This window comes from Zonotrichia leucophrys, chromosome 1 (genome assembly GCF_028769735.1).
Source record: "Zonotrichia leucophrys gambelii isolate GWCS_2022_RI chromosome 1, RI_Zleu_2.0, whole genome shotgun sequence".
Lineage (NCBI taxonomy): Eukaryota > Metazoa > Chordata > Aves > Passeriformes > Passerellidae > Zonotrichia > Zonotrichia leucophrys.
In genome coordinates this window covers 15,400,287-15,423,337 of record NC_088169.1, presented here as the reverse complement: position 1 = coordinate 15,423,337, position 23,051 = coordinate 15,400,287, and the positions used below count along the sequence as shown (strand labels likewise).

The following is a 23,051-nucleotide window of genomic DNA, read 5'->3' as shown; positions in this document are numbered from 1 at the left end:
CTGTAGCTTTTGGGGCATTTAAGGTTTTTTGTTCCTTGTACTTTTAAAGGGGGGTTGGAGAAGGGGGTTGAAGGGAGCTGTGTATCTGTCAGTTTGTTTTCTATTATTCCAGTAATTACCCAGTCAAGCTGTAAATCACAGTCTAAGCAGGATTCCATAATATCCATCAGTTTTCTAATCACCGTGTTCTACAGAACACAGCATTTTTTCATAGGCAGCCATAGCCTGGGCTGCTTCAAAAGCAGATTGAGGGAGGTGATTCCCCCACTCTGCTCCATTCTGGTGAGATCCCACCTGCAGTGCTGCATCCAGCTCTGAAGCCCCCTATAAGAAGGATGTAGATCTGTTGGAATGACTCCAGAGGACATCACAAAGATGATCAGAGGAATGGAGTCCTTCTGCTATGAAGACAGGCCAAGTGAGTTGTTGAGCCTGGAGAAGAGAATGCTCCAGGGAGATCTTATAAGCATCCTTCCAGTGCCTAAAGGAGCTACGAAAGAGCTGGAGAGGGACTTTTCACAGGGCCGTGTAGTGACAGGACAAGGGACAATGGCTTTAAACTGAAAGAGACCAGCTTTAGATTTGATATTGGGTTGAAATTCTCTGTGAGGGTGGTGAGGCACTGGAACAGGTCTTCCAGAGGAGTTGTGGATGCTCCACCCCTGGCAGTGTTCAAGGCTAGGCTGAATGGGGCCCTGAGCAGCCTGGTCTAGTGAGGGGCATCCCTGCTCATGGCAGTGGTATAGGAACTAGATGATCTTTAAGGTCCCTTCCAGCCCAAACCATTACAGGATATCATTCAAGTCTACTGTTTCAAAACTGTCATTGTTTATTCCTGCCATCAGCTGAATTAGTATTTTCTAATTAGTGAAAGTCTAAATTAACTCAACCTGTTTGGAAACTCTGTACCAGTGTCTTTGTGTGAGAAAAGTGATAATGATAATAATGAATGAAAGTACACTAAAGGTTATGAAACTTCTGCCACCTTCATGTGTTGGCCAAGCTTTAGACTTTGTCATCATTATTGTTGAGAACTTTTGTGAAGACATTCAGTGATGACTTCAGCAAAACTCAGTCCTGTGGCTCTCTTGCTTTAGCTGAATTGGGCAGCTCATTTTCAAACCAAATGAGCCCTTCTAGAGCCAATGGCATAAGTTCCCTAGACCCAGTGACTCTCAAACAGGCACCTTGGAGCCAGAACAACTTATTTTGCACTCCTGAGACTGAAGGAGCTGGAAGTTATGATCTGGGCATTCTCAAGTTAATTATTTTTTATTGTTGCTAAGTAGCAAGACCAACCGATCATCCATTTGACTCTCACTACTATTAAAGTATTCAGTTACAGTTTTAATCAATTTGAGAAGCAAAGGGATGTAGAGGATTCTTTGGTTTAATTCCATCCAATGGCTACATTGCTCAAGAGGGTTTTATGCCAGAGGTTTGGTGATTTATGAGAGTCTGAACTCCCTTTTAAGCAATCATGTAATTCATTATTTTTGTTAAAAATAGAAAACTGGAGCTGCATAGCCTTGAATATTTTGCATGACTTGAAAAACAATGATGACAACAATTCCATTTGACATGTTTTTAGCAGTATGTAAAATCTAACCCTCTTGAAACTAGACATTGAAGATGAGTGGGATTTCTCATGCATTTTCCAGGTAATTTTACTACTGCTTTTAAATGGTGTTCCTAACACAATTACCTATGTTTTCATCTGCCACATACTGGAAAAAACAGTGCAATATTCACATACATAAACATAAACATATATTAAATAGCTTAATCACTTTGTTAATCATAATTAGCTTCCTGTAAATTCAGTTGGACCACAGGGAAAAAGAAATGAAGTGAAGAAGCTCCACCACAAGCATCATAAAAGCTACCCAGAGAATTGATGATTTCATGGCAAGCTCTTGCTCTTCACAAGTTGCTCCAGTTGAATCAATCACACAGCCTGCTTTTTTAGGCAATGCTACTATCATATGAATATACAAAGGACCCTTTTGGATTAATGTGTTACCTGAAAATTTTGACATTTTGTTTCTGAAAATCGCGTAGTCTGCTTCTATATCAGTTCTGCCTAGGAATTTGCCTTGCCTTAGAGGAGAAAATAGAATAGGATGACTACATATACATGAGCAACTAAGGCATTCTGCTGAACAAGCAAATATAATGAAAGGAGTCCACTCCATCTCTGGGTACTCTGATGTAAGGTTTACTAGAAATGCTGAAATGTTGGTGAAAGATTTAATGCATATATTTCTGCACTTCTCCCTTTTTAAAAATCCATTAACTATTTCTCTGTATATATTTCTTTTTCTGAACTAGCATAATTTATTCTGAAGTATGAAGTTGACAGGAACTTAAGACTGCCACGAAGAGTGCAGTGCATCAGCTGCCTGGAATACATGGCAAAACCATGAATAATAATAATAGTTGTAGTAGTGGTAATAATGATGGAAAGTTTTAAGATTATAGCCTGCAAGTATAGTGAGAGAAGTGTTTGACAGGTAATTGCAATAGGTAATTTGACAGGTTGCCAACTTGGACTTGTAAACCAAATCATGTAGGTACAAAAATAGAAATGTTTTGTGCAGAATATTTATCCCACAGTTATAGTAATGGAGAACTGCATGAACATTTTTTATCTGTGGGACATGGGAGCAGTAGGGTAAGTTGGCAGGTTGTCTGTACCTCAGTTCTTCACATTTTGAGTTGAGTTGAGACTTAATCAATGTGGGTGCAAAGAAAACAAAGAATAAGGAAAATAGTAGTGTAATCAGCTGATCCCATTCCCCACTTCAGTGAGATTCTAATACAAATGTTTAAAAAGAAGGTGGTAATACTGAGGATAAAAAAAAGGAAAAAATAAAGCATCATAAACACTGCTTTTGGAAAAAAAAAAAAAAAGTCCACAGATATTTGTGTTTTACATATGTTGTCTCACATCTGATTTGTTCCAGCAGTGTCTGGGGTGGGATGGGTAAAATGTGTATATTACAGTGTTGTCACCAGTCAGTGCTGTCTCATTTAGTGGGTTTAATATAAACATCCTCAGCAATTATTTCTTATGACATTATGGTAGGATCACTATGGTGCAGATATAATTTAATTTTTTTTTTTTAGAGACAATGTGAAGGTTGTGAAGGTCAAAACTTCTGGAAGAAAAAAGCAATGCCTCTCAGTTACAGTGTGGTGTAGGTCTTGCTAGTCTTAAAATTATGTACTGGGATTGAAGATGGAGAAGAACCTGCTCCTTGATTTGTGTGATTTGTTCTTGCTGCTCTTATCTTCCTCCCTTATTGCTTTTTTTTTTTTCCCCTCCCATATTGGAACTCTTGTTTCTCTTTTTTTAGGATAGTTCCAGTTGTATGACAAAGGTCCCTTTTGCCATTTTTGTGCACAAGGCAGAGCTGGAAAGAGTGACCATGAAGATCTGATATTACTCATAAAGTTGTTCCATCGTATTTCCCTTTTAAATCTCTCCTTTTTCTTGTGGATGATGCTCTGCCATTTTTCTCCCTTAAATTACTAATGCCAGTATTTGACTATATCTTCAGGAAATGTAAATTAACAGAATTTCTTTTTTTGCTTTATTAACAATATGTGTCATTAATGTTTTCGAAAATAATCCATAATTAGAAAATAACCTTACAGTGTTTCAGCTGAAGTTTTGTTCGGTTGGTTAGAAGATCACATACCTATAGCCTAGGTATACTTACAGTATGGCAGTGAATATATATGCAAAGTTCAGAGAATAAACAGGTAGAAGTAATACATGTCCTCCTTGCTGTAACTGTGCCTTTCAGTTCAGGGATAATCACAGTATTGGTTTAACTAAGTGAATAGCAAATTTTTAGCTTGTGTAGGAGTAAAGCTTGGTTGCAGATTTTTGTGTGTGTTCTTGCTTTTCTAAAGTAGAAAAAAAGTTGATGTTAAACTTGCATATGATCTGTTTCTTACCTTAATTGCAATATTTTGGTACTCTAGTTAAACAGATACTAAAGAAAACCTTTAAGGAGTAACATATAGGCTTGTATGGAAGAGAAAGACATTCTCCAGGTGTGGGTGGTATTGCTACTAAGAATAAAAATTTATTTCTAATTGCATAGTTAGAGGCTTTTTATAGTTCTCAAGTGCTTTAAGCTCTTTTAGGTGAGATGAAATGGGCATAAAAAAGCAATAACTGTAAATGGTAGAAGCCCCCAGTAATAAGCAGCAAACCCAAGGGGTGTTTGTGGAGGGTGGGCACAGTTCTCTTTAGCCCTTGCCTAAAGACAAAGCACAAGGCAGCAAAGGGAAATAAACTGTTCCCTGTGACAGAAAGCGGCGTGGGGCTTTTGCTGCTGGGGTTGTTCAGAAGCAGTCTCAGCCCTCCTCTCTAGGGATGGCTGCAGGAAGTGGAAACAAGCTGAGGGATCAGCTTGGTGACCTTTTCCGAAGTTTCTTTGAGTCCTAGACTTCAGGGCTGCTCTGGATTGCCATCATGGTTCCTGCCATTCCTGTACGTTTCCCAGAGTTCATGCCTGCATTATGGTTAGTTGCTGTCATTCATGTATAGACAAAGTGTATTTTGGAATTTTTGTTTTTTTACCTAAGCATTGCATCTGCTGTCTTCCAGTCTTTCTGTCTTTTATGGTTTACTGAACTTTTCTCTTGCCTGCATGTAATATCAACAATCTGCTGTTACTATATGATGACTTACTTAGCAATTCTTTTACTTAAACCCTGGATTTGTAGGGAATGGTGTGTTGAGGAGGGAAATTCAGGGTGAATCTGTTTATAGACTGGATGCCTGAGAAGTTTTCCACTTGTTTTGCTATCTTTTGTGGATTCAGAAGTATTTAAATTTTTTTATATATAGTCTTGGTTTGCCAGAAGAAAGCATATTTCTTTACTTTCCTTCATGATTGGGGGAGAGTTTTCAATTCAAGGCTTTAGCAATATTTATCTGTTATTCACTCCTTTCTTGTTTGTAATAAACTCCTACAGCATTTGAAATTAAATCTTTCTTCTCTTAGTAGTGAGACTTCTCAAACACTATCCTCTTTAAGCTATGTTTAAACTTATAGTAAACGCTTCCTATTACCAGTGAAATTATGTCTGCTTAAAAGCACTTTTTCCTTCAATATAAATGTTGCAATCTCTTCCTGCTATTTTTACAAAATGATTCATAAGTAACCATGCAGAAAATAGATGTATCCAGATTGAAAATGTTACATGCCCTCCCACATATAACAATGAAATGTGTGTTTTGCTACTAAGATTGCAAATACTTCATTGATGTCTGCATATAATTAAATGTGTTAGATTTTCTTTCCGGCTAAACTTACTGGCAAATGTTTCCTGAATGCCAACAGCTGTTATTGGGAAAATGCTTCCCAATCAACATGCTACTTCTGCATACATGGCTTTATATAAAGCCTAAGGACACATTGGCTTTTCTTGCCTGAGTAACACTGGAAGTGTTTAATGGATTAAAAGTTCTTTTTTTTGAAAGAGTTGCATATAAAAATGTTGGTTTCCTAGCAGGATAAATTGATTTTAAAATGAGACTTTAAACATGAAAACTTAGTCACATCTTGCATGTGGTTTGTTAGATAGGATGTAAAGCATCTGTTCCAAACAGAGCTTGCACTAATTACCACGAAGTTTCAGCACCTGAATGAACTCAAGAGTGGTTCTTTCACCAATATTGATTGTATTCTGTGTGCTCTCTGCCTTGGGAATTCTATTTCCTTATATCCATTGAGATTCTGGCCTGTCAGAAAAACCTTTGCAGTCCCAGCCCCCCGTCTGTTGGTGTTGCTTATGGAAGCTGCCTCACATGCTGCATGAGGAACTGAGAATGTGCCCCAGGTTTAATGAGTGAGCTTTGGGGGAGGTGTTTCTCCTCCCTCTTGTCAAGGTGTGTTACAAAAAATCAACTCCTCTTCTCTCTCCACCAAGGTTCTCCTTCCCTTCTTCAACAGTGTGCAAAAATGTCAGTTCAGCTCAGCCAGAATTGTTCATCTCAGTCACTTAAGACTGTTGCTGGTATCTCTGTTTTCCAGTGGGACCATTAGAAGCTGGTCATTTTTGTCCATGCTCAGGGGTGGCTGCTGGAAGGCACTTGGGTGGTAGACATGTGAGTAGCTGGTACATGCCAAAAGCATGTAAAGTAGGGAGAGTATTATCTGTCTCAAGGAAGGAATCAACTAGAGCTAGTGAATAGATAGAAACATTGACCAGTAGCTCATTTCCTTTAAGTGGTAGCTTCACACTTTCTTTCAATTCTGCCTAAGTCTTTGAATCTTTGAAATACTTTGTTTCATCCTAAAGACTTTTCATTTTAGTTCAAATTGCTTTAAGGGTAAGTAAAGGCAGGGAAAATGATTGGACCAATTTAACCTGCTTTTTCTGCTTTCCTTTTTCAGGATTGCACAGTATATGAAACAGAGAACAAAATTCTTCATGTGGTAAGTACCATTTGGATTTCTCATAACCAAGTTTATAAAGACCACATAGAATTCTAGAGCTGTGTGTTTTGTGCTTTTTGTATGCAGTGGCAGTTTGATAACTAACTAGACTGGGTATGACTGAATGAGTTTATAGAATTACTTGTGAGCAGGTCAGGAGCTTTGAAAGGGTTTGTGTTTGTCTGGCTCAGGCCCAGCTGTTATTTGTAAACCATGATTAGAAGAGTGATGTTCTTAAAAGGCAGTTTTTTGAGAGAGAGATGGTTGCTAGGCTTCTATGAAATAATTTATGTTTGTGTTAGTAATATAGCTTAATTTATACAGCTCTATTCCCCATAGGAGCCAGGAGATAGCCTAATTGTAGGAAAATTAATGTAATGTTTCCTTTTGAATTCTCAGCATAAATACAATTGTCTCTTCTGAGAATCTTTAGTGCTATTTATGGTAAATGAAGCGGATAAAAGTTATCAGGGCATCAGAAAACATGATGGCTTTAAAAGGCTGGTGTATAGAGTGTCAAAAGCTTGAGTAAACCTTGTCTGAGAGCTGCACCCAAATTTTGGGTATTAAATTGTATTTCAAGTTGTGAATGAGCTTTAGTGAGTATTAAGTTAACCCACAGGTTGTTTCTAAAAGTTAGAAGTGAAGATAATCTCTTTAAGGATGAATAATGAATTCGTTTAATTTATTTCACATTCAGGTGGGTTTTGATATCTTACTGTTCTTATTACCAGAGCTTAAGCCAGAATATACTACATTTCTTTAAGTTATCTTCCCAGTAAATGTACTTCTTTTTCCATTATTTATTTTATCCATAGTGTACCTGTATGAAATGCTTGTCAGGCTGAATCCTGTAAGCTTTTGATGCTTTGGTTTCACAGTGATGTGGAATAAAATGTCTCCTTGTATTTTTAAGTTTCACTGACATTTTTTCAGGTGTGAGACATAAAGAATTAGCAAATTTAGGGAGGCTGACATCGTCATCTACACTAGGTCAACCTCTGCAAGCATTTAAGTAATAAAATCTTTCATTACATAATCTTGGCAAAAGCTGAAGTGCTATGAGTTTGAAATTTATACATATAGCCTGGTTTTCAAAGCATGCTTGCTGTCTGCTGTAAGAGCTGAGAGTTCTGAAATCTTTTATATACACTATATACCTTATACAAATTGGCAGAAGGGATTGTAAAGGAAGCTGCCAGAATTTAGGACTGAGAAAACATCACTTTATACAGTCATTAACAGACAGTTTTGGAGAAACTGAGAGGAGTTAATTCAGGATACACGAGTACACAAAATCGAGACAGGTTTCAAAAGTTATTTTACATCATTTGGACTCTTGTAAGTTTATTTCTTTAGTCTGCACTAACTTCGGTGTGGTCGCAGGTGGACACAGGTATAAATGTACCTTCTGTGATCACTGCGCAAGCTTGAAAGGAAACATGAGCACAAACAGAGCCTTGAATGCCTTAGTGAAGCCGTGGGTTAAAAATGACCCTGTAAGGATTAAACACAACTTTATAGATTACATGTAAGTTGGAGCATTTCTGACCATGGTGCATATCAGCTGATCAGTGGGATTTGATGGGGAAAGGCTGACCAAAAGGAATTGGTAAAAGGTAGATCTGTGACTAAGTAATTAAATTATGGCATTTGAGATCATAGGGGCACGTAGAAGATACTCATCATATTTTCAGTTTGAAAGATAGTTTTTTACATGTGCAGGTAAAAAGGTTGATGAAAGAATTGGAATTGAAAGCAATCATAATTCCCTCTAACCCTTTTCCTTGAAAGATAGAAAAAAGTGTCATGGGTTTAGCCCATTAGACAATCTGGAGGGAGCAATCCAATAGTGAAAATGGGTTTCTCTGACACAAAAAGAACAGCAGTACTTGCGGAAAAGGCACAGAAGGAACCTTGAGTTAGAAATACTGGGAGAAATAGGAAAGATTGAGAGGACATGTGCACAGATATTGTAGGAGAGAAAGTAAATTCTCTCTTTTTAAATTCCGAGATCACACCATTCCAAGTCCATTTCCCATCTGAAGTGATGTTCGACCAGTATTCTATCCAGCTACCTTTGAATGATCAGATACAAACATAGAGCTGTGTTTGCTGTGCTGACTTAAACAAGAAGTTCAAAGCTGTGGGCTCATCCCATGTAATTTCATGTACTACTTTCTCTTTGTGACACAAGGAAAGAAGTTTCTCAAAAAAAGTAAAAAAAAAATTACTAACAATCAATTAGCATTTCATGCAATTAGCTGAAGGAAATCCTTATTGCAAGGTATTCTTACTTAAGTTTGAAGCCAAATTTTAAGAGAGCCTTCTTACATAAGTAAAATCGATCTAGAGCTACAGAAATGAAAAAAAACCCCAACTTAAAGGACAGTTATGTACTCTTACTTGTCAGGACACCAAGATATTTACCACCTTAGGAGCAGACTGTTGGATCAGAGTAGTAGATTTTGTGTTCTGGGTTGAACATCTCCATTGTCTGTGGAATGAAAAGGGGGTTGTTTTTTGGGTTTTTTTTGGTTTTTTTTTTTTTTTTTTGACTCATGCTGTGGATCAAGGGCTGGAGCTCTGTAAGCAGAGATCTCCTGTGGGGATGCTGCCCTGTTTCCCTTGGAGTGAGCCTGTGCCAAACTGGAGAAGAAGAGAATGTGTGGGAACAACAGAGATGTGAGACCATCCTTGGCTATTGAATTACACACAAGGAAACCTCCAAAGTTAACTCATCACTGAGTCTTCATGGCTTCCTCTAGGGTGATAGAATACAGGAAAATAAAGATAGTGTAGAAAGTAATCTTATCCCTAAGGAGCTGCAGCTGGGCCAATTAGCAAAGATTAGGAGCAGGCCTGACTTTACCAGGCCACAGCTGTAACCAATGAGAAGAAGGTGCTATAAAAGAGTGAGGTGGCTGGGTGAGAGGGGAACTGGAGTCAGTGGCTGCTTTGTGGAGAAGGAAGAGTCAGTGCTCTGAGGAGTTGCCCATGAGAAACACCAAGAGGGTGTGGGACTTCTGTGACATGGAGACAACAATCCCTGCAATAAGATGGCAACAGCTTCCTGTGAAGCATGGTGAAGTAGGCAAGAATCTCAAATAAGTGACTGACCAGTTTGCTTTAATTAGGGAGACCAAGAAAGAGTTCATGTGCTTGTATTCTAACAGCACTATTTTTTTTTAAAAGCACATGAATGCCCTCTTTCCTTCAGAGATGACAGTGTGTGACATGTGGAGATGGCAGAATTGCCTTGTCCACAGACAGCACATTTCAGTGTCACTTAATGTATTCACATGTTGACTTTTCAGGATTTGCTTTTTAAGAAATGGTATTTTGAAGACACAGAACTCTATAGCTTCAGCTTATATTCAGGGAAGATATATTTTTGTTTGCTCCAAGCAATATGTGTTTCAAATGTTTTTAAAAAGCATTTTGATTATCACTTATGGTATTAGGTTAGCCAGGAAATGAATCTATGTTATTCAAGTAAACATATAAAATGTATCTGAATGAAAAAGGTCTGACTGAATAATTATGAAGTTTTAAGATGCAGTTACCTACTTGAACTCGTTTATTTCTTCTAAATGGACTTTCAAAGTGTGTCTAAGGAAAAAGTCTTTTCTATAATATTTTTGTCGTAGTGTTGAAAAAGTTATTTAAAGACACCTACATTTCTTAAAATTTGGGGTTTTTTTTCTGTGACTTCTTTATCAGAAACACTTGGTTTTTGTGGAATAAGAAGCATGAAACCGCACAGAAATAATGTGTTGGGTTCTGCTCATTAAATTTCTGAAATGTTCACGAATTGGGAGAAATGCTTTGGATTTCTGCCACCTCATTTCTCAGTATGTTTTTTCCAGGGTAGCTTCCTCTAAGTAAGCAATGTAATAAATAGTTAAATAATACTAATCATAATTTCTTGATATAAACAGAAATGAAATAGCACTAGAAAATAGTACTAACAGAAGTAGATGGCATATATACTAAATATATAATAATATATAGTAATAAATATTATTACTAAATAAATACTAAACCTGCTTCTTAAAGAAAGCAGGTTTAGTATTACATAGGGCCTAAATAGGGAAGGATAAGCCATAGGAGTGGTGCTGGCTTCAAAATTGAAAATTACTATGCTCTTGCTAGTTCATATTTAGTAACTTTATATTGATTTAACTTGAGATGATAAAGTATTTAGAAAATTGCTCAACTTAAAAGGCTATCAGTTTATATCTGCTTATTTGGGGAATTATATGTTAATCCTTGCAAAATTCTGACTGGAGTTTTAAAATACTTGAAAAATAATTCATTGATTCTATCCAGCTGTTTCAGGCTGGGATGGAAATACCCAGTTCAGATTAATCCACATGAAGCAGTAGAGTATTAAAAGAAGAGCAAAGCTAGAAGAACTAATTATAGAAAGTAGAAGCCAGGCTTCAGTCAGATTAACAATAAGTTTTAACTGAAAATTTTTAATAATTTTTCTTTTAACTTTTTTAGATTAATTGCATAAGAAAAAAAGACACTTTTATTAAGGAGTTTCCCTGTTTAAAAATTAGGCTGCATGTCCTGCAAACAGAAAATGCAATTTTTTTGAGTTGAAAAACTGTAGAAAGCGATCTGCAAAGGGAAACTAATACTCAGAAGTTTTTTCAAAAGCAAATGAGCTATGCAAATTTGAAGAGTTAAAAAAGAGAAACAAGCAATGGATCAGAATGTTCTCTTTTTCCAAGAGGCTTATTGAAACCACAGTGATGATAATTTGCTCCTGCCCACTATATTTGAATATTTGTTATAGAAGTATAATGGACTAAAAATACATTGTCAAAGGTATCATTTTATAGTCTTAAAAAAAAAGAAAATGTAACCACCTTCTGCCTTTCAAGAGTCTATACCTTGTAAATTGAACTGAACAAGCTTCAGTTTAATAGAAACTTCTCTTTTTACAGCCAAAAGCAGATGTGGTTTACTATTTCAACTTTATGTATGCATCAGTGCATGTTCAGGCCCACTTGGTTTTAAGACTGCTGGAGTTACTGATGTGTTCTGTACAATATAGCAATTGTTTTGGACTAAAATTAATTGGTTAATAATGATTTGGTTTGGCTTGAGTTAATTAGTTAGACTTCATTCATCTTTGACAGCTGCTACTAACTAAACTAACAGACTAAGCTTAACATTATCCAGACCTTTTTTTTCTTACTGTTAGTCTTGAAAGTCCATATGTCTTCTGGGTATCCTGTTCCTCACTCTGATGCCATAGGTGGGGTGCTGATGAGGGAGGCTGGTGCTTTTCTTCTCAGTCCTGGGAGCATGTTTAAGCCAGGACATTTCAGTATTGCAAATACTTGGCAAGATAGGATTTGAACTTGGCCACTAGCCTGGGTAAAAGGAAGGACAGGGACAAACCTAAGTCTGTTTGCTTGACCAGAAATGCTTGGTGACCCGAGAGCTGCCTGAGCTGAGCAGACAATGGATGGACAGGCTGAGGAGAGGCCACTGAGGCTGTGTCCATAGGTTCTTCATCTGATGCAGAACACAGATGTTTTCCCTGCACAAACTGGAGTAGCCACAGAGAATCAAAGCAGATGCAAATCTAATTCAGTCACCTTTAGCTCCCCATCCCCCTGGCTGAAAGAAGGAGCAATTGTGGAAAAGCTGTTAGAAATTGGTACCTTACAGTCCAAAAATACAGGTAGAAACTAAGTATTATCTGTCATTCTTCATGCTCTGAGGCATAAAGAAGTTGCCTACTGAGGGAAAAATAATGTTTCCCTTTGAATTTCTACCAAACAACGAGGTGCTGTGTAGTGATATTTTTTGTTCTCCTTTGAGTCATTTAGCTTTGCACATAAAGACTGTGGTGTAGCTTCAATCTGCAATTATAGGTGTGTCACTTGAATAGAGAGGAGAATTTATTACTGAAATGCTCTGATGAGTTACTGCAAAAGAGAACTGAAATTGTTGCTTTAAGGCTCATAGTGAGAACAGGGACCATATGACAACAGGAGAAAATGTAATTATCTGTTGGTTTCTCTCAGTTAATCTTTTGTAACTTGCTTTTTTTTTTGGTCTGGACAAATCCTTTCACTGTGTGCAGATACCTTGCACACTGGGAGCTGAGTGCAGCTTGAAAAAGGCTGGGGATTTTTAATGCCTGCTGATTTTTGTGGGAGCAATTGGATCCTCATCTTCCTGTGTGTCTTACTGTAACTAATACTGCATTGCAGCAGGCAATCAACACTTACAAAGGATAAAGGATCCTGATCTTGTTAACAGTGTTTTCATAATCAGAGGTGTAGTTTTACAAAGCCTCCAAAGGTATGACAATTTGAGAGGAAAGGTGACTGCCATCTGATTTTAGTGGAACTAAAATACATGTCTGTAGTACAGATTGTCCTGAATAATTCTGCTGAGAAATAATGTGTTCAAAAATTGTTAGGAACAAAATGAGTGGAAGAAGTGCAATGCTTGAGTGCTTTGCCATGTGGCAACATCTTTGCCTTGGGAGGACCTGATCCACTGAATGGGTCCAAGGTCTTTTTCCATACGGATGCCTAATGGGGAGGAAGCACCTTCATGGCAAACAGACTGTTTTGTTTGTACGCTGATTGATTAGCATGCTATCAACACAAACTGTGAATGAGAGATTCCTGAGAGTAAAGGCAAGGAGAAAAATGCATAATTTTGCCTGTGTCAGCCTTTGGACATGTTTCCAGTGAGGGCCTATGTACCCTGCCTTTGCAGTGGGCAGAGAATATCTTCAGTGTGTGTGTTGCTTGCTGTCCTGGCTCTCTCTGGACAAGTTCAGTTAATGAAAATTTATCTTTATAGAATCACAAAATGACTAGGTTGGAAGAGACCTTAAAGATCATCAAGTCCAATCTATGCCTTAACACCTCAACCAAACCATGGCACTGAGTGCCATATCCGGTCTTTCTTTTTTTTAACACTTCCAGGGATGGTGACTCCACCACCTCCCCAGGCAGGCCATTCCAGTACTTTATCACCCTTTCTGTAAAAAACCGTTTCCTAATACCCAAACTGTATTTCACTCAGAGCAGCTTGAGACTGAAACATACACCAAAGATACCTGATCCTGCTTATAGTTCAGCTCTTTAACCAAGGAATATTTAATGAAACTATTTAAATGTATAGTAGTTTATAGGGATAATGTGCTGCATTATCCCCATAATTAATTAATGTTGGACTGCAGTGGGAATATATAAGGAAGCTGTGAGACCCAAAAAGCAATAGTCTTTTAGAAATACATTGAAGCATATGGCAGATTTTTTTATCCTAGCAGCTTGGTGATTTTGGCACCTAATATTCCCAGAACTCCTCTTGAGGAATATTCACACCATCTTTTTTTATGATTGCAACCAATTAACTGTACTGGAATGCTGATCCCCATAGGCATTGCTGTGTAGACTGCCTGAACCCCTCTCATGAGGGGGCAGAGGTGCAGCTGCTCCACAGGACTATTTAATGCATCTCAGCTTAGGCTTCTGCTCCATGCCACATCCTGGACTTGCCCAGCTCCTCTCCTTTCCCCATCATCTGTCAAGGCAGCTGGGAGTGTGCTCTTTAATGAGGAGCCACATCTGTGAAATGCCACACCTTGTCTTAGGTGGTAGGAACACTCCTTTTCTGTGTATTTTGTCATCTCTCTGCAATGCAACAGTTGAAAATTGGAGAAAAAAATTAATTCACTATAAATAGAAGCTTTTCTGAAATTGCTAATAACTCCATACATTTAATGGGTTTAGAGGAGATTATTAGGAAGAATAGGTGGATGAATACGAGTCTAAACAGATATGAAAAAGAAAAACTCCATTTTCATCTGCAGAGAATATTTTATGATGTGAGTCTCTTCACTTTGCAGAAATAGCTGAGTGCTCTGTAATTTTTTAAGCAATTTTTCAATAATTGTCAGTGCAGTTCCAGGATGGAAGTAGAAATAACATGCCAACACTGTATTTAAAAACACAAATTAACACAAATCTAAGCTTTCATTTTTATTATGTAATTTATTATAATTTTACCTTTTTAAAATGTCTGCTCAAAGCAATTTTCATGTGTCCGAAAGCCATTAAAGAAGCCCAAATTTCAATAAAGTTCTCTTTTTCACTTTTTTGTAGTTCTGGTGAAGCACAAACCATTCTTAACCTCATTTTATATATTTCTTGATGTCTACTGTTCAGTAATGATTCTCCATCATGAAAAAGTAGAAGGGTGGTGTATGTGACTGTGGTTGAAAGTAGTATTTTTTCTGGAAGAAGGTCATGTTGGTATTATAAATTTTGTTACATTTTCCATTTGATTCTGATATGCTTATTCACCCTGAAACATTATTGCTCAATAAAATAAGCAATTTTTACATAAGCCTAAACTTTCATCTGTTTTTAAATACTTTAAGGAGGAGAAGAATGTACTGATCTGTAACAGGATTAAGATGTCACTGTCATCGGTTAAAGTTTTTTGGGTGTTTTTTGTTTGATTTTTTGTGGGGTTTTGTTTGGTTTTTTCTTTGTTTTTTTTTTTTCTTTTGTTTCTTTGGTTTTTTGATGGTTTGTTTGTTTGATTTTAATCACTTTTAAAAAATTTTCCTTTTTACAAAAGGTATTTGTAGTTTACAATTTGAAATTATAATGGTGATTTGGCAGGAGGTTATATCTGGTTTTACATCACATTTCCATAGCATTGTTGCAGATGTTTTTACTGTAAGAACTGTACTTTGGGATCTTGGAAGATTGATTGGAACAACTGTTGCGTGCAGTTGTGTTTCAGTCATTTGAGAAGACTGGTTAGCTTTCATCTTTGGAATTTCAGAGGAGTTAAGCTGCTTCTTAATTGCTTTTGGAGATGCCCACAGTTTTGGGACCAGAAGAATCTCCTAATCCCTGAATTTGCTGACAAAAGATGGATTGGAAATCTGAATAGGGAAATCATTTAAAGTTGCTGAAATGGGGCTTCCTAGAAAACATTGAAACTCTCAAAAATCACTTTCTTACAGAGAATGATAGGAAAGCCTCACAGCTTTCCTGCCTCTTAGAAGAGGTTGTTCAGGGAGTGAGAAATCAGGAGATAAAACAGTACCAAGTTCACAGTTTCAGCCTTTTTAGATTTTTTTTTTCTGTCTTGCTGCAGAGACTGCCAACTATAACTGGTTTAAGAGTTATCCCATTGTGAAGTGGTGCTTTATTGTAATCTTCATGTCTGCAACAGTAAATCATGTGTGGCAGCTGTAGAACATGGGAATGCAGTCCAAGGACAATTAGCATGTTTTATTAGTATAGAACTGCAGAGTTAATGGGAGTTACCTGTCGTCATCAAGAGCCTGATTTTCATCTGTGCTGAACAGCTGCGCATTCAGTGGAAATTAATGGGCTTTGAGACACTTACTGGGTTTGCACAAGATGTGGGTGGGGTGAGAGCTGGGGCTCACCACACATTCCCTGTGAGCCTGAGCAGGGCTTCTATCCCTGAGAGTGCATGGGAGCCCCTCTTTGTCTCTGCTCAGATACAAAAGCATTGGCATCCTGTTCTTCCCTGGTCTGGTGCTGTTAGTTCAGGGTCATCACAGATTATGTATTTCATATTGTATTGCTGTGTGAGGCCTTTCCCCCTCTGCCTTGTATGCACTTGAGAAACATGGCGATTTCAACTGTATATTGACATTCAAATAGTTAGCAGTGGTCTGCTTATTGTGACTTTTTATTTTCTTTTTTCTTTCCTAGTGTAAAACTCTCTCTGGAGTCTGTGATCACATTATCTCACTCTCTTCTGATCCACTGGTTTCCCAGTCTGCCCATCTCGAGGTGATCCAGCTTACAAACATCAAGCCAAGTGAAGGGCTGGTAAGAAGTACGCAGTTAATCAAACCCATCATCCAGGATGAGAAAGTGATGGTTTTAAAATAAGTTGTATATATGAAAATAAATAGGACATTTTAGCCTTTTCTATTTTAAAGTTTGAAAACAGTTTGATTCCTTTTGCTCGTTTGGTTTCTCATGCAGCTGGGCTAACAGGAAGGGATTTTGTAAAGCTGACTGAAGTATGCAGAGTTTAGTGAACAGGGAGAAATGAGTAAGAAATTCTTGCCATTTATACCAGCTTCTGAAAAATGGTTCAGATTGTTCTAGGATCTTGAAGTCAGAAGGGACTTAAATTACTGAGATCAACTCAACCAAGAAGTTTGCGTGGGCTTATGCACAAAACCTGTCAGATTCTGGAAAATGCTTCATAGTATCTCGGGGATACAAAGCTATTTTATAAGTTATTCCAGGGCTTCATAGCACTGCTGATAAGTAACTCATTGAATTTTACTGCAAGAATTCTGCATTCTTAATCAGGTGCTTGTGAAGGCTCTTAATGCAGCCATCCTGTGTTTTTTGTTCAAGAGCTGGCCATTGATCTCTTGTTTACTCAAGTATCCAACACCTGCTGCATGGAAAAAACCAACACTGGTAACAATTCCAGATGTATGACTTTACATCTTTAATAATATCTGTTCCCATAATGTTTGGAGGTAGAAAAAGTGTTCAGAATACAGTTAATTTTTTTTTTGTCTAGAGAAATAGCTTTTGCAATTTCTGCCCAAGCTTATTCTCGTTCTATATTCTTGAAAAGTCTTGAAGGAAGACTGTCATACTCTTTACAGCAGGTTTTTGAAGTTGTCTGGTTGTTGCAGTTTTGGAGAACATTTTGGTTTTTGGGTGGTTGGTTGTTGCTGGGTTTTGGGTTGATTTGTTTTTCTTGGCAAAGTTGGTATGCCAAGTTATTTTGAGCAATTGTACACTAAATTAATTTTCCATTCTTTTGGAAAATTGCAATTGAAATATGAGAAAAACCTCAAAAGCTTGGATGAGTAAATATGGCCCCATCCTTTTAGTCTGCAGTTTGTTTTCCCTTCCTCTTCTGGCTTTCTTTTTTATCTCTGAATCCATTTTAAACTTGTCCTTCAGGATTTCAGCTTCTCATGGATTCTCTGTTCCCTCTCTTTCCCTTCCTTTCCCCTGTAGTCAACCTTTTGAACCACTGCAGTCAGCCTTTTGAAACACTTTCTTCTATTGTAATGAGAAAATCTTCCTCTTTCTCTTGGTCACCCTTTTTTGAGTGCTGTCCATTTTTATCTGAACTTGAATTTTTTTTCCTTTGTCTTGTGGCTGGTTTTTTTTTTTCCCTTCATTTAAGTCTTTGTGTAGGTTGGTATGAACTCCCAGGGACCAAGAAATGTTGAATGGTATTTTTGTAACTAAGAGTGTGTTTCAGGGGTCTGTTCCTGCTGGGTAGCTGATGAGAGAATCTCTTTCCCTCTCTGTGCCTCTGTTTTACACCCTCTGTCTGTCTTGTCTGTTTAAACTGGAAGCTCTTCAAGGCAGGGTTTTTTTCTTTTTATGTATTTGTCAACCAATTTAGCAGAGTCTTGATGTCATTGTCTAAAAAAATAATTATATGTTATTTTTTAAAAAAGGAAAATAGCAACCATGCAGTATACAAGCTTTAGAAGGATACAATGCCATTTTGACAGTCATGTTTTTTTCCCCTCATCCTTGCCTGTGTGCCACTATTGTGTTGCCTGGGCCTTGTGCCTCTCCTGTAGATTGTGAGCTCTCCAGAGCAGGCACCAAGGATGTGGATTCGCGCCGGGAGAGTGAAAATCGTCCCCTTCCCTTCGGAGCCGCGCCAGTCTGGCCAACAGACCACCTGTGGCATGTGCTTCCTGGTGATTTATGTGCTCTTGGGCTTCTGTTTGCTTTGTAAACCAATGCCTGCCCCACTGAGTGCTGAGGGTGTCAGTTTAAGAACTGGTGGTGGAGTTTGGAGTTGTGAATATTCTTTGCACAACAGAAATGCTGGGATGAATGTGAAGCTCAATCATTTCTGGACCTTCTTCCAGGAGTTGTGCAATGATGGATCTGGAAAAATGGTTTATTGTCAATTTTCCTGTTTCCAGATTTTTGACCCACATTACAGTTCTGTGCTGGCTTTACCAATCACCAAATAAAATGTTGTATAAAAACAGAAGGACTTCAGGCAGAAGAAAAAAGGCAAGGATGACTGCTAACTGGGAAGATTTTTTTTGTCACCTATCATAAACAGAACATCTACCATCTCAAATTCAATAGCTAAGAAGCTAAAGTAAATCTGGGAGAGAAAAAGCAAAGGACATGAGAAGGAAGTTAAAAGCATTGGAAACAATGCTGTTGGTGTTGAAACAATTGGAAAACAATGCTGTTTCCCTAAACTCATGGTAAATATATGATGGAGTTAAGAAAATGCTTGAAGCTTTTACAATTAAAGAAGATTGGCATGATCAGGATATTTTAATCAGCACAAATAGTTCCTTCACTGTGTTTGGTCTTTTCGTGTGAAAACGTAAGTATTTGTCAGAGGTAAATATAAATTTTCAGACTAATACCTGAATGAAAAAGGATCAAGTAAATGTGTTACCATGTCTCATAGATACTAAAACTAGCTAACATCTCTGACTAAATAACCTTTTAAGCAACTAATCCTGGCAAGCAGAAAAAGCTGTTAGGTTGTGATGTAGAGAACCTTTTGTGTACTGGTTAAAGCAATGTTGTGGGTGGGGTTTGGTATTGGTTTTGTTGTTTGGGTTGTGGGTTTTTTTTGGTTTTTTTTTTTTTTTGTTTGTTTGTTTTTTTTTTTCATTTTTTTCCCCCCTCTATCCTTATGTCTTGTGATTGACTGCATTCATGTTCTTCAGTGAGTGCTGCTGGGGGAAGAGATATAGCCTGCAGTGGCTGTGCAGTAAGGGTGAAGAGTTCATGATAGGAACTTAATTAAAAAGCCTTAAAATGGATTAATGTGGTCAACTTTGCAATCACCAACATGCTCCCATGTGTAATCCTTTCTTTTTTTCTATTTTTTCTTTTACGGATTTGCAAGTTGTTTTATCTGTATCAGTAAGAGAATTTAATTTTGTATGTTTTTACATTGTTCATATACAAAGAAACCAAACTGACTAGGTTAGGTAGTATGTTTTACCATGAAACAGACTTAAGAACGTCACTGCTTGACTGAAAACAGTGAATCTATTTAGACAAAAAGCAGAAAACCAGGTTTTTCTTGGGCAGTTTTTCTGCAACAGTCGCTTCATACTATATTTTTAATATAAAAAAGAATATCAGATCTGTAGCAAAGGTTAATCTTGACTTTCAGTTGTTTCCTGTTCATATAATCATTTTAATCCCAGGTAAGTGTGATGTGATCTCAGGGGTTCAGAAATGCAAAGGTAAATTCATCAGAATATGGGGTTCCTTTTTGCCTGCTGAAGCAAACACAAAAGAAAGCTGTAATGTAAAAAATTGCTCATAAAATACAAGTCATTGACACAGCAGGGTGTGGCAACTGATTTAAGTGTACTGCCTACTCTCTTTCCAGGATTCCAGTGCACTACTGTTTCTGCTATTTCTCCTGAATTTTTTAGTTTGAAATACTGGAAGAGCTGGGAAAGAGTTAGGAACAGTTGTTTGGGGTTAAAGAGGCACGTGCAACTTTGGAGGGCTCCATGAAAGTCGAGTCAAAGTAAAAAATTCAGTTACATGTGTGATAAAATGAAATTAGTATCTTCTTTCTTTTCCATCCAGCATTGCATAAATATTGATAAATATGTTATAAATATATCACATTCTGAAAAAATATAAACAAAAGCCAAGAAAGGGGGGAAAAAAGAAAAAAAAAGGCACAAAAGGTCTCTTTTCTAAACCTTCATCACCAAGATAAAGTGTAATGATTGGTTTGAAATTAGAGCTCTACCCAGAACTGATCAGGACAATCTCTCATGTAATTAGGCATGAGTTACTAATTTTTTAATCTAGGCATACATTTATTCCTGATTACTAGATTTTAATAGCAATATCTTTGCTTTTATCTGGTGTAACTGATTCTTGTAAATTCTTAAGGACTTATCTTTGAGTATCTAAGACTGTATCTACCAATTTATTTCAGTGCAAATGGACAGAGCACACACTGATCTCCCATGTATTCTTGATTGCTAAAAGTATTATTGATATTGTGCAGCTGCAAGGAGGCAGAGAAAAGAAAACCTGCAGATGTCTGTGGTATTCTTATTTCCATTCCAGATCAAACAATTGTAAGCCAGAAATGTTCTTTTCTCTTCTCTGTACCATTTCCCATATATTGTTCACTTAAAACAAGGAGTGAAGAAACATGGGTGAAAAGGGCTTATTTTTGTGTTGCAAAATGTTACCTCTCCTCATGTAAAAGCTGCCTTATATCAAGAATTATGTTGGCTCTTGTAAAATTAATGTGACATGGTACAAATATAACATTTATTAATTTTGCTTTTGTAGAATAAATACAATGTAGGGTGGATATTTTTCAGCTTCCTTCTTCCCTCTATTTTTTAATGTGTGCAAAATCTTGATCCTAGCCTTTAAAGAACATTTTGCCAAAGTTCTTTCTCCTCTTTTGCATTTTCAAAGTCTTTTAAATTTACTAAAAAGACTAGATTGGATGTGAATTGTCCTCTGGAATGGTAGGACACTTGGATGAATTTACTATCTTTTGGAACAATGCTTTGCACAAAACTAAAGACTGTGTAACCGTAAAGTGTGAGACTTTTCCCTTGGCTTTCACCCTGATGTTTAAGGTTGAAAGCAGTAACTCACTGTGCATAAAAATAAAGATGTGGCTTTCTTTAGAAATTGCTCTGTTTGGGAACCTGACTCCAAGTTCCTGTCACCTTGGTCACTGTGGTTTTAGCTCTTGCCATGTTGCAGGGTGTGTGGCCCAGTGACTTAGATGGGGATCCTGAGAGGGATTGAGGTCCCCATTAGTGGTGGTTTGAGGGTAGGTGTGTGTACCAAGGAACAGATACCAACATATTTCACCCTCTTGTGTGGCTCATTATGCTTCCTGTAAGATATCTGTGTGAGTGTTAAGATGTGTGTATATTATTAGTGTTTCCCTACCTCACAGGGGTGTTGTGAGGATAAATGTATGAAAAAACCATTCTACATTTGAGTTAAGCAAAAGCTGTGTGATGGAGCCAATCAATGGACAAATTGCTGAAGGTTCATAGAGGTGCTGGAAGTTGAAGGATGATGTCAGGGGGTTTCTGACCATGTATTAATTAGTAGGTTCTGGATTATTTTACCTTCTAGCTGTGGCAGCTGAACACAATAACTGGGTTTGATGTGATTAACACATGTAATTGTGCAGAACAAAATAGGAGTTCACTTTTGAGCTCCTATCCAGAGAAACTCAGGAGGCCCCTGGCTTGTTTTACTGGGGATATTATTTACTTTGTTAATTTAGGTGTACTTGCTCATATCTGCTACCAAAATGTGTGCCAGTTCTGGTCCCAATGTAGGTTAGTCCAACTCGATTTGTCTTCTTTGCCTCTTTACCATCCTTGCTCACCAGGGAGAGCACTGGGCTCCTCAGCTAGGGACAGACTTCTCTGTGGCACTCGGATGGAAAAGCGAAAGAGTATGTTACGGAGAGGATGTTTACTCAGGCACTCAATGTTTACCTGCTTTCTGTAAAGTGGCTGTGGGAAAGGAAATTTCTCAGAAATTATTGAATGCTCAGAATGTGCCAATTATCTCTCCTTTTTCCTTCTCTCAGTGTCATAGTTGATGTTGTTAAAATGTTTGAATTGAGGCTTGGTGGAAAGGCATATTTGAGATGCTGTCTTGGACTATCCATGCGGGAACTTCTGTCTGTTCACAGGCTATCCCTCCTTTTTCATATTTTTTGGAAAGAAGTGAGGTAGCTAATAAAGCTGATGTTGAATTTTCCATCATTGAGTTTTATAACTGAAGTGTTCATTGGGATGAGTGAGGCTATTGAGAAGATCTTACAGCCACTTTACAGGCACAATTCCAAGCACTGGCTTGAAAGTTGTGTTTGCAGTGTTGCCTACTGAAGACTCCAGATGTTTTGCAACTCAATGTAGTTTTCAAAACAAAACAGATATATTGATCATACTAAGGCAATTTGTAGTTCTGGGGATTTTGGGAAGCCATTGTTCTATTTGTAGTTGAAGAAGTGTGTTTAAAAATACTGGGAACTATTTATGGACATAGCTGTGATAAGCATTTTAGTTTTCTATTGCTAATTAGGGCCAAAATTATTTGGGCTGTTCTTGAAGTGTATAAAAAACCACTTTCTTGTGCAGAGACAAATTCCTCATGGCATGCAATAAAGTCCACATGTCTTAAAGAAAACAAAAAGAAAAGAGCGATTCTTTAAGAGATATGCAAGTTTTGTTTGGATGGTGATGGTTTGTGAAACACTTTAAAAATTCTTTCCCATAATGTCTTTTTCTTAGGGTATGTACATTAAGTCAACATATGATGGTCTTCATGTAATTACTGGAACAACAGAAAATGTAAGTATTGTTAATACTGTATGTTCAGACCTGGAAGCCTTTCTGACCTTTCCTGTGGTTAATGCTTTCCCTTTCCCGTAAACTACATTTTGCTTGCAAACTTGTGCTGGTTGGCTGTTAAGAACCAATGGCATGTTGGACAGCAGAGATGCTTGTGCTTGTTTACCTCAGAATTGAAAGAGTTGTTCCCAGTT

General features: G+C 37.5%; 1 protein-coding gene across 7 annotated transcripts in view; it reads left to right on the top strand.

Annotated features, from left to right (window-relative positions):
- The window catches only part of CNKSR2 (connector enhancer of kinase suppressor of Ras 2), a 209,482-nt gene that overhangs the window by 69,380 nt on the left and 117,051 nt on the right, over window positions 1–23,051 (top strand). For 6 of the 7 annotated variants that reach the window (XM_064707352.1, XM_064707362.1, XM_064707344.1 and 3 more), the window contains exons 5-7: window positions 6,420–6,461; window positions 16,211–16,330; window positions 22,798–22,857. In XM_064707352.1, coding sequence (XP_064563422.1) covers window positions 6,420–6,461; window positions 16,211–16,330; window positions 22,798–22,857 — 222 coding nt within the window. The remainder of the gene's footprint in view (window positions 1–6,419; window positions 6,462–16,210; window positions 16,331–22,797; window positions 22,858–23,051) is intronic. The other variant, XM_064707373.1, reaches the window with a different exon arrangement.